Here is a 12078-nt window from a genome sequence, read left to right as displayed (position 1 = left end):
ATATATAAGTCTTAAATAGATATAGGTACACAAAATTGATAAGACAAATTCAAATGGAAGATATATTTACAGATGTCAGTGGAATGTACAGAATACAAAAATGACAGAAAACAGGTAGTATTTACATTTGCAAGCACTCAAAGTAATTAATTCTATTTTATTCTTTCTTGACAAGCATCCTAGTGTTCTGATTACTCTATTTCCTGGCATTGTATCTTCTACTCAAGATTATACCTGTTTGCTTATAAGGGATGATACCTGGCACGAGCCTATATGCTTCTTAAAGGCACCAGCAGAGCTGTTTTCTTTGTTCCTCGGCAGGGATGAACAGTTGATGATAGCCAACACTTCACTCCCAGCACCATTTCTTTGGCCTCCCCTTCCTCCCCCTCCAACCACTGCTTCATCTCTTGCTCTCCCTTTAAAGCAAAACTCTGGGGGTGCCTGGGTAGCTCAGTGGGTTAAAGCCTCTGCCTTCAGCTCAGGTCATGATCCCAGGGTCCTGGGATGGAGCCCCACATCAGGCTCTCTGCTCAGCAGGGAGCCTGCTTCCCCCCCCACACCCCTTCTGCCTGCCTCTCTGCCTCCTTGTGATCCCTCTCTCTGTGTCAAATAAATAAATAAAATCTTAAAAAAAATAAATTAAAAAAATAAAGCAAAACTCTGAGCTGGGCACACTTATTGTCTCCAATTTCTGTCCCTCCAGTTTATCCCAAATCTACGTTTATTTGGCTTCCATGCCCATCACTCCACAGAAACTGGCCTGATCAAGTCCAAAAGTTACCTCTTTGTTAAATACAACAGTCAACTGTCATTCCCCAACTAATGTGAACTATCAGTAGCATTTGACACAGCTGATTATTCCCCTCCTTGGGAAACATATTCTCCATGTGGCTTCCAGGATAGCACAATGCCTGGCTTTCTTCTCTCTTGGACTGCTCCCCCCATTCTTCTTTGGTGGTCCCTCCTCATCTCCCTGACTTCTTGACATTCGAGTGCATTCGGTCCATGGCAGGGGTTTTTGTTTCTATCAGTACTCACTATCTTGAGGTTTTCATCCAGGCTCATAGCTTTAAATATTATCCACATGCTAATAACTTCCAAATGACTCTAGCCCAATGCTGAACCACAAAACTGCAGAGGGATAGGCTGTTCCCTGCTCAACATCTCCTGAATATCTACGAGTCATCTTAATCTTACCGAGTTCAAAATTAAGCTTCTGGTACTCCCCCTCTTACCTCCTCTTGGAAGTGTGACCTACATCAGTAAATGTCGACTCCATCCTTCCAGCTGAATAAGTCAAAAGACTTTCAGTCACCCTTGATTTGTCTTTTTCTCTCACGACACATTTCTAGACCATCACCAATATCTGTTGGCTTGAACTTCAAAATATATCTAGAATCCAACCACTTCTCACCACTCTTACTACCTTACCCATAACAATCTCTTGTCAAAAATTTCCAGCAACAGAGTCCATAGTCTCTCATGGTTCACCTCCCCTTCCAATTTCCCTCAACTCCCTTCTCCTCTCCATCTACCCTTGTCCTCCATATTATTTGTTATGCTCCACAAATAAGTGAAGGTGGTGGGTATTAGGGAGGGCACGGATTGCATGGAGCACTGGGTGTGGTGAAAAAACAATGAATACTGTTACGCTGAAAAGAAATTAAAAAAAAATTTTTTTCAGCAACATCCAAATTGGTCTCCCTATTTCCACCCTTCCCTCCTATAAACTAATTTCAACAGAGCAGCCAGAATACGACTATTAAAACCCTCCACTCACAGTAAAACCCAAAATTCCTACAACGACCTACAAAATGCTACTTTCTATTATTTAGGACTTCATATCAAACTATTCTCCCCAGCAGACACTACATTTTAGCTACCTGGACCTTCTGTTGTCCCTGGAAAAAGCTAGTCATGCTTTGAACTCAGGGGCTTTACATTTGCTTGTCCCTCAGCCTATAACACTCCCCGCAGATGTCATATGCTTATTCTCTCACTTTCTTCAGGTCTTTACAAACAGGGTGTCTTCTTGAGGAGTACTTCTCTGGCTACCCTGTCTAAAACTTTGGCAGTAATGTCTATTTTCCTTTCAGGTTTCATTTTTCTCCCTAGTCCTTATCACAATCTAATATATCATATTTATCTTGTTACTCTGTCCCTTAATAGACTCTAAGTTCCCTGTGAGCAGGGATTTCTATTTATCTTTTTTTAAAAATCCATAGGGAGCACAGGTGGCCCAAGGTCAAAGCTAGGCAGCCTGCCCTGGAATGGCACCCCACCTTGTAGGCTCCAGTCATATCTCTAGGAGCCTGCCTTTCACTGAGCTGCGTGCCTGCAGGCTTACTCCCTCAACCTTCACCTCCCTACCCCACCCACCTCCTTGAGCTGTAGTAAATGTTTGGTGCTGTATGTCATCAGCCATCTTTGCCAGTGGTTCTCAAATTTTAGTTTGTAAGACCCAGCGGCTAAAAACAAAAAAATAACAACAAAAACACAAAAGACTTCCTGCCTCACTCCCTAGCCCCCAAAATTCGTCGGCTGACACCCAGGGCTCTCAAGTCAGTACTGCACAGAAAACACTTGGAGGGACATTGTTCCAACTTTACGCTTTAGATTTCTTAGAAACTATCTAGTGGGGGGCAAATTATGGCTCACCCAATAAGTGTGGCCTACCATTTGCTTTTGTAGATAAAGCTTCCCTGGAACAGTTATGCTGCATAATGTCTGAGGCTGCTTCACACTATAAGGACACTACAACAACAGAGTTGAGTAGTTGTAACTTCAAAGCCTCCAAAGCCTAAAATATTTACTACCTGGTTTTTTACAGAAAAAGTTTGTCAACTCCTCATATAGATACAAGATAAATTATTTCTGAACACCACCTAGTGATAAGCTATCTTTCAAAAAGGCTAAGGGCAGGGGCACCTGGGAGGCTCAGTGGGTTAAGTATCTGCCTTCAGCTCAGGTCATGATCTCAAGCCCTGGGATCAAGTCCCGCATCAGGCTCCCTTGTGTTCACTCCCTGTCTGTCTCTGTCAAATAAATAAATAAAATCTTGAAAAAAAAAGAAAAGCTCACGATATCCTAATGTATACTTAAAACAAATCTATCCCACCCATAGAGGGCATTTGTAAATATATGTAATAACCCATCCTCATCTTTATTCTTTTTTCTAAGTTTTTTATTTATTTAAATAATCTCTACACCCAACCTTGGGTTTGAACTCAACTCCAAGATCAAGAGTGGAAGGTTCCACCAATTCAGCCAGCCAAGTGTCCCACCCATTCTTATCTTTAATTTCCCAAAGAATGGTGGCCACTTTGTTTCTGTAACCAACATAAAATAAAACTAAAATTGTTATAAATTGCCTTTGTGTATTTGCAATTTGCTATCCATTCTTCACCCTCCTCCAAGTAGCTATAATAAAAACAAGCACTCTGGGGAGAATTTTCAAAATAAGATCTTTTCAAAAGAAAAACTGTAATTTCAAATTAGCTGAAAAATACATAAGCCCTTATCACAGATATAATTTTAAAATATAATACTTTATTGCTTCATACTACATATCCTAACACCTTTAGCTAGCAGAAGCAGGATTAAAGTAAAAGGAAAACCAATATTGGTCTAGGGTGGCCAAGCTAAGTTTTTCTTAAATATTCATTTTGATACATAAACAAATAAAGTAGGGTTTTCTAACAGAAAACGATTTCATTCCATTCTACCGAGAAACCCATGTAAAGACTCTGAAGCCTTGATACTTTCTTCTTTGCTCTCTGTCCATCTAGCTACTGCTGTAGGATCTTTAGTTGTCTGAAACTGCAATTTTTGAAAGAGCTTACTTAGTTACTCAAGCTGAGCAGTTTTAATTTGTTCTAATAGTTGAGGCCAGAAAAACTATTACCACAACTGCAGGAAAGCATTATCAAAGCCAGCAGCTGTCAGGCACCTTTATTTTTTTTTAAGACTGCTTTTATCTCTGAATTAGAGAAAAACTTGTTCTATTTTCGATATTTAGAATCTCTGTTCTTTAAGATTCAAAATTACATTTTGAAGAGAATTAACCTTAATTTTTATGTCTTGAACTTTGATAAATAAGCAACCTTCCCCACCTCCACTCTCCAAATCCCAGTGTATTTAATTCTGAAAAACTCCTATTTTTAATGTCTGGATTTTTAAACTCTGCGTACTGACAATGTTATAGTTCAGTAAGTCAGGTCTACTCTAGATTTTCAGTACCATACTCATTCAAACTAAGGAAAGACATACTAACGAATTTTTTGGCTTATTATCTAAGATTAGAGATGCTATCTACAACTTTCAGGAAGAGGGAAAGGGAGTTCTCCTGGTATAGAGTATTTCCTAAAACTAACTATCCAACAGCCATGGTAAGGAAGGATAAGAGGAAAGGAAAAACCAATGGGAGTAAAGGCAATATGAAGATTAATAATAAAAGGGAACTGAGAAAGCATGTAGACTAATTATATGTATAAATAACAGGGTAAAAAGGGTATAACTGATTACAGAATGGTTGCATAAAAGTTTAAATAGGAATAGCAGAGCAGGGGTGCGAGGGTGGTTCACTCAATTAAGCATCCCACTCTCGATTTTGGCTCCCATCACGATCCCAGGGTCATGAGATGGAGCCCTACATCAGGCTCCGTGCTCAGCAGGGAGTTGCTCCAATCTCTCTCTCTCTATTCCTTCCTCCACCCTTCCCCTTCACCCCATTCAACCCCCCCCCCACACATGCACGCTTTCTCTCTAAATAAATAAAAAAAAAAAGGACTAGCAGAACAGATGAGTATGCTGAGTTATGAAGGTATCTTCGAAATGTAGGACTTACTTCCAGAAATAAATTAAATATCAGCTCAAGAAATATTTAACCAGGACTTGTAAATGTTTTTTCATTTTTTGTTGTTTTTGTTTTTTCTTTTCAGTTTCAAGATCATTAGACAGTTAAAATAAAAAATTATATTTTCTCATTTTTTGATTCATTTTGATTCTTTTTAAGTATCAAGAGTATTGTATTCCCCTGAGCTTGGTTTTTATCTTCATTGCTTTATGAATGTCATCTATACTGAGCTTTTTTCTGGTCAATAACAACACCATGGAGAAAAGGAAAGATTTCTTTCTATTTTTTGTTCTTCTTATTGCATGATTATTATGTCAAAGCATTAGGTCAGCTTGCTACAGTGCAGTCTTGCTAAAAATAGAACCTATGGAAAATACACCCTGAAAAGTAGAGATATCTACAAACCACCACTAGATGGCAAAGCAGCTTTCCCATTGCTAACATTATGCCTGCAAAGCAAAACGTGACTTATAAACCTGCTGCATGTTTTCTATAGTATCAGAGTTTCTATCCTTTTTGACTTTAAAATATGGATGACCGCCTCAGTCTGAAACTAAATTGCTTGGTATACTCTATCTTTCACAAATATTTATAATCTTATTGATGTCCAAGCCTTACATTTATAATCCAACATCAATGTATTATTAGTTTTCAACAATTTCAGTTAAGAAAACTGAAGATCTAGTGAGTATAGGACAGCAGATTTATCAAGATAAAAATCAAGACAAAACACAACACATGGTAAAAATGAACCAAAGGCTACACAGGGTTCAAAAGTAGATATTTATAAGCATAGCCCACATTAGTTATATACTCAAAAGTATCTACATTAGCACTTCCTAAAAGATTATATTTTTTAATAAAAGATATGGATATGTTTAGTTACAGTGACAAAAAATAGATAGAGTTTCTACTTAAAAGTTTTCTTGTGGTAAAGACAAAGAGGAGGGAAAAATAAAGTATTCTCACCTCTGTAAAGTTTTCTTGGTTGAAATTTTTAAAAATGCCCATTTCTTTAATGCAGTATATAAGCTATAATACGTTCACAAGAGAAGCTTTCCTGATACTCAAATCTATAAAATTATAGAATTTCATAAAGTGACAAATAGTCTAATTTTTTTTAAATACAAAGGAAGGACTTTGTTTTATTTTATGCATTTTGTTAAACAATTTTCATTGTTATATATAAGTGAGAAGAAAATCTAATTGGTTCAAGGAACACTGCTACCATTCAATAAATTGCAGGAATCAAACTTGGCCTGTCTTTTGATGAGAATGATATAAAAATGAATAAATAGCACAATGATGCTTATAATACATAATTCATATTTCTTAGCATACCATGGAATTTTGCATAAGATTCTAACACAGGGACAGGAGACTCAGAGTATAGAGTCAGTTCTGATTGCCTGCTATGTGTACTCACACCAACCACAATAATGCATTTTCTTCCTCTAAAACTGCCAAACTCTAGTTAGATCTGTGGCCACTTTGACTGCTTCCCCTTGACCCAGTAGCAAGACTTCCTAATTAAAGAAAGCTGTTCTAACATCATTCACCAGTTCCATGGTAGGTAGGTCACTTTGAGAATTTATAGCATTTTGCATACAAATCACTCTTGATAAAAGACTCCAAGTAAATAAACATGTATCTTACTTTAAATGGCTTTTTTTTTTTTTAACTAAACTGATCCCTCCTTTTGCATGACCTACTATTCCCATTGATTTTACTTAATTGGTCTACCATTCAACAACAGAAGCTCTTGCATTTCAATAAAAATGTCAAAGTTTAAGTATGAACAATGTCAATATCTGTCACAAATAGACACTAGTCTAAATTTTACAATATGATCATATAGTGAGTAGAACTCAGAATTAGTGAAGATAGTGCTTTATGTGCTAATTACAAACTCTTCTTTCTTTAGTTTCTCCCTTCCTTCCTTCCTCCCTTCCTTCCTCTCTCTTTTCTTCTTTCTTTCTTTCTAAATTACATTCTGATAGCCTCAGTCTTTTCCTAGCCTCATCCCATTCCAGCTGACTCCAAATAAGCTTTGTATTTCCTCACTAAGAATAGGTATTCAAAACTATTCTCATATTTTGGATAATTCTTGGAGGTTAGTATCTTTTGGGATTAAATTAGAAACTGGTGTTCAGACTTGAATTACGATTGTCTGCTGCTATTTTTACTTATATAAGTTAGCTACTCTTCACTAACAATAGGCATTATGGCCAGAATTATGCTGAAGTATAGACCAATCCCCATAGGAAACCAATGCTGATATTCAGGAAATTCTTGAGTAGATTAGTCCCATCATTATATGTACCAAAAGATAATAACATCCTATTTCTTTTTTTTTAAAGTCTGATAGTATGACTTGTTCAATATTTCAAAGAGGTATTTCTAGGGAGACTGGACATTAAGCTTGTTGAATGGGGAAAAAGAGTATTTGGGATTAGCTAGACTGGTCTCCCTGGATGAAGAGGAATGACATGTACCAAACTCAAACATATCTAACTTCTTCTACAGTCTATCTTTCCTAACTCAGATAAAGACATTAAAACTTTCCGGAGGGCCAAAGTAGGAACGTCAGAATGATCCTGGATTCTTCCAACTCTTTCTTTACTAACCGTAATTTGGTTAATCAACTAAAGCCTATCAAACGTAACTATGAATCACTTCTTTCTTTCCAATCTTACTGCCACTACTCTTCCGTAGGTCCACAAAGTCTCTTCCTTGGGCTACTTAAAATGGTCAACTGACTGATTCCCTTGCATTCATTCCCTTTAACAAGTTCTTTGTTTATCTTTCAAGTGTTAATGTTTTTGGAGTTCACTGTGTACCCTCTCACTCTCTCATTCTGTACTTCCTGGCTTGAAAATTAATCTACCCCCGTGGACTCGAGTGCTCTTAATATGACAGTAATCCTGCAATTTTTTTCTCTAGCCTGGATCAATCACTGCCTTAGGCTTCAAGCCCATATATTCACTAGTCTAAAGGGTATCTCTAACTGGAGGTCCCACAGGAACCTCCTATGTCCCACCTCAAACCTACTATTCGTTTTGTGGTCTCTATTTCGAAAATAAAACCCCCACCTGCCCAGGTTGAGACAGAAACCAGGATTTTATTCTTGAATTCTTTTACTCACACCCTCTGCATTTATTTGCCTATTAAATCTGTTCATCTCTCTCCACACCCACTGCCACTTAGTCCAGGCCATCATTAAATCTCACCTAGATCACTGTACCTGCCTCCTCAATAGTCTTGCCTACTTTTAGACCAGTCCCTCTGCAATTCTGGCCATTAGAATGATTTTTCTAGAAGTACAAATATTAACATGCCTCTCTCCTGCTTGAAATCCTTCAGTAGGAGCCTCATCACCAGCCACTCTCCCTTTAACTAAGTAAGCTCCATTGTTTTGTTTTGTTTTTTAAATATTTCGTTACTCTCCTCTCCCCTCTGGGCCTTTGGAAATTCTTTTCCCTCTTCCTGGAATATTCTTTCTCTCACTCCCTGCCTCTTTGCATAACTCATCTTTGGATGCCAATTTGGATTTCATTTATTATTTTGACAATATTTCCCTGACAAATGACCTCCCAACTTTGGGTTTGGTGGCCTTCTGATATGCCCTAGGAACACACTCTACTCGCTTGATACAGCTATTTTCTTTCTATACTCTAATTGCCTATCTCTCTCTCCTTAGCCACAATGTATGTTTTTCAAGGGCCTCTAGACTTTTGCTTACATTGTTCCCACCTTCTAGAATATCATTCCCCTGCTTTTTTCCCCTGGAAAACTTTCTCCAAACCACTCCCAGCTTCAATTCAGGTAGACTTATCAGCTCTTCTTCTAGGTCATCACAGAACATAACACTTGACTCTGTTATAACACTTAGCCTGTTACATTACAGTTACTTATTTTTAATAATGCCTCCCGGCTAGACAGTGAGAGTCAGGAAGGTACATATTAACATACTCATTTTTAGATGCCTACCACAGTGCCTGGCTGGTATGTAAGTATGTACCTTACATACTCTTAAGTATGTACCCACCAGAATAACTAAAACAAAGTTAAGTCTGTTTCAACTACTCTTACTAAGAATTAGGCAGAAGACACGTAAGAGGAGAATGGGTCATTTTACAAAATGTGAAGATGAAAATATATGGGTTTATATATCTTTGCTTAAACTTAATAGTATTCAGCTCCCTTCCTGACCCACCCCTCTTTTTAAAAGTGCCATTCAGAGAGCATCTACTATCTCTTACATGTAAATAAACCCTTTCAATTTACTCCCTAACTCTAATTCATCATTGGCAAGAGAAATAGAGCATGAGAGAAAAAAAATTAAATGAACTAAAAATATTTTATGAATAATGATCAATTATGAACTTTAAGAGGTAAATTCTATGGCAGAAGTCCAGAAAACCTCGATTTAAATCCTGACCCTGTCACTTTTCTGACTTTGTGCATTCCACTTATATATTAAGGCTTCGTTCTTCCATCTGCGCAATAAGAACTGTAATAACACATGCTTCATACCTAGACTTACTGTTGGAATTAAGACTTTATATATGTAAGACATTTAGAACAAAGCATGACATACAGTAAGCAGTTAATAAGTGTTAGCTATTATTATCTTAAATTGAGATTGCTCAGTTAAAAATCAATGTTGCTACATTATAGGAAAAGGCCCTCAAGACAGAATATGAGTTCTAAAAGAGTTCTGAATATTCTAGACCAGTTGGGTATTAATATAGAGTAGTGGTATGAATAAAGGCCTAAAGGACTTTACATTTCAGAGCTGGTACTAGGTTCTAATTAAGACCTTTGTGTTCAATTGCTGTAATTCTGGAAGATTTTATTTCTCTATTTTCACATTTATGACGGTATGGATTAACTAACAAGTGACTGTCAAGGACTTTAAAAACAAAAACACTAAAGTGACAAATCAGTTTGTAAGTACCTAATGTATTCACTATCAATATAGCATACTACATTAATTCCCATAATGCCTTCCTATTCTAGTTAACTCCTAAGTTCTTGTTAATTTTCTCAAAAGATGTTATAAAATTAACTACATGGTTAAAAAAAAATAAACTTCTGAATCTGTATCAGTTTGGGTTAGAAAACTGTAGAATTAAATGTAGATGCAATAAAATTTAAAAGTGATGTATTGTAATTCTAAAATCATTATCATCATTGCTAAAATAAATGATCTTGTTGAGATTTTAAAATACCAGCATATGTATTTTAAAATCCAATTCTAAAATGTCACATAATAATATTAATAACAACTCCAGCTTAAAAGCCAAAAAGATGATTATCAAAATATTTTGATATAGCCTATCATTGTGATAAGTGAAAAGGTTGTGATTTAGCCATATTTTGAAAGTACAGCCAAATCTTGATTATCTTTGGTCTGTGGAGATTGGGATAGCTGGGGTAGTTAAAATCCATCTATCATTCCAGAACTTCATCTTTAGCCTCTTCTCCCGCCACATCTTTACCACAATTAACTTAACGGGCCAGTTTGCATTCCCACTCCCTTTCTTCCTTACTTGAACAAGAAAATGGCAAAATAAATACATGAATAAAAATTTGACAACAAATAAGACATAGGAAGGAAGGGCTATATCTCTCCACTAATATCCATATACTAGATAACCCATCTCTGAATATCAAGAGTTGGCTGCACACATTAAGTTTACCTTCAGAGTTAAAACAGCCTCATTCTCCTTCATGTCTTTAAGTAAAATCAAGCAGGAGTTCCTATGCCTTAACATTCCTAGTCAGCGTTTCTCTGAGTACCTGAAAGAACCCTGGTGGTACAGGACCTACTGGCATGCCATCTCCTGGGGGAATGTTTCCTAGCACTGGGCTGGGAGCTGCTGCAGCACTCTGCAAAGAATAAAGGAGAAACAAACCTACGTCATTACAGCGAAGGCACAATACCAAAGACTAACGATCAAAGATTGTAGGAAGGGAAGCTTTTCATTCCCAGGAATAACTATTGGTGATTTCCCCCACTCCAGAGATAAACTAATGTACAACAGTTAGTTTAGTATATTACTAAGTTATTTGGTTTAAACAAGTCTTTTAAAACTGTTTGAATCATAGGATTTTAATAAGATGGTATACTTGAATGATACATAAAATGCAAATAATAACATGACAAAAAGATAAAATTTTAAGTCAATCCTTTATTGAAGGCACAGGCATCTGAAATGGTAACATCAATAACAAATATGTATATATGTAGGTAATAAGTTTAAAAATGGTGGGTACAGAAGTTGGAAAAAACTCTTTTTCTAGATGCTTTTCTGTGTCATAAACAAGAACAATTAATTTTCTGGCTATAGGTAGTAACACATTATTCAATTTCTAATATGCTACAACTGGAAGCCAAAATATAACTGAGAGCAAAAACAGGGTGGTGAGGATGAAAAAGTAATTAGGAGACTGAATAAAAGAAAAGAATTAGATTTAGAGAGATTAGTCTCATATAAACAGATTATGGGAAAAAAAAACAGGTTGAAAAACTCAGTCTATTTTACTTCCAAATTATTTTGTGGAACCCTAGAGCTTCATGAAATGAGTACTAAAAATTCTGACTTAGACTTTTGTAATCAAATCTAGGTTTTAGATTTAATTCTTACAATAGTAATGCATATCACTCACTAGTCCACAACCATGGGTGTCATCCTTCTACCTAGTTAGACATACTATAAGTACTAAGAAGAACAGTCACAAAGGGACCAGAAATGTGCTGAAGAAAGATCAGTATGAATACAACAATCCTGCCATGAAAAGAACTCAAAACAAATACGGATCTAGTATATCTATTGTACTGTCCTTCTCCATATATCAGTGTGTTCATTCATACATTAATATTTCATTAGAGGATGAAAATCAGTATATCTGTAGCCTACATTTCCTGGTATTTAAGTTGACAAAAATACTAAAACTTGTTTATTCTATAATACTAGCAGTTTTTAATAATGAAGACCAATGATTTCAGTATATCCTGTGGAAATCTAGACTTATATGTGGTTATCTAAAATGTTGCTTACCTATGAATGCCAAAATTCTAAACTTCTGATAAAGCATAGAAAAGGACAAATAATATTTCTTAGATATTAGGATGAAACATTAATCTGTTATTCTATTCTATTTTATCTTATTATCACTACTTTTTAAAGTAGGCTCCAGACCCAGCATGGAGC

At 36.3% G+C, this 12078-nt stretch overlaps 1 protein-coding gene across 4 annotated transcripts in view; it reads right to left on the bottom strand.

Annotated features, from left to right (window-relative positions):
* SSBP2 (single stranded DNA binding protein 2) overlaps nt 1-12078 on the bottom strand; it is a 298558-nt gene that overhangs the window by 74067 nt on the left and 212413 nt on the right. For 2 of the 4 annotated variants that reach the window (XM_080804679.1, XM_080804678.1), the window contains exon 5: nt 10664-10753. The exons of the other annotated variants lie outside the window; for them this stretch is intronic. In XM_080804679.1, coding sequence (XP_080660805.1) covers nt 10664-10753 — 90 coding nt within the window. The remainder of the gene's footprint in view (nt 1-10663; nt 10754-12078) is intronic. 4 annotated transcript variants of the gene reach the window in all.

Source organism: Martes martes (assembly GCF_963455335.1).
Source record: "Martes martes genome assembly, chromosome: 5".
Lineage (NCBI taxonomy): Eukaryota > Metazoa > Chordata > Mammalia > Carnivora > Mustelidae > Martes > Martes martes.
Note: the sequence above shows the minus strand (reverse complement) of the source record. Positions and strands in the feature narration are given on the sequence as shown.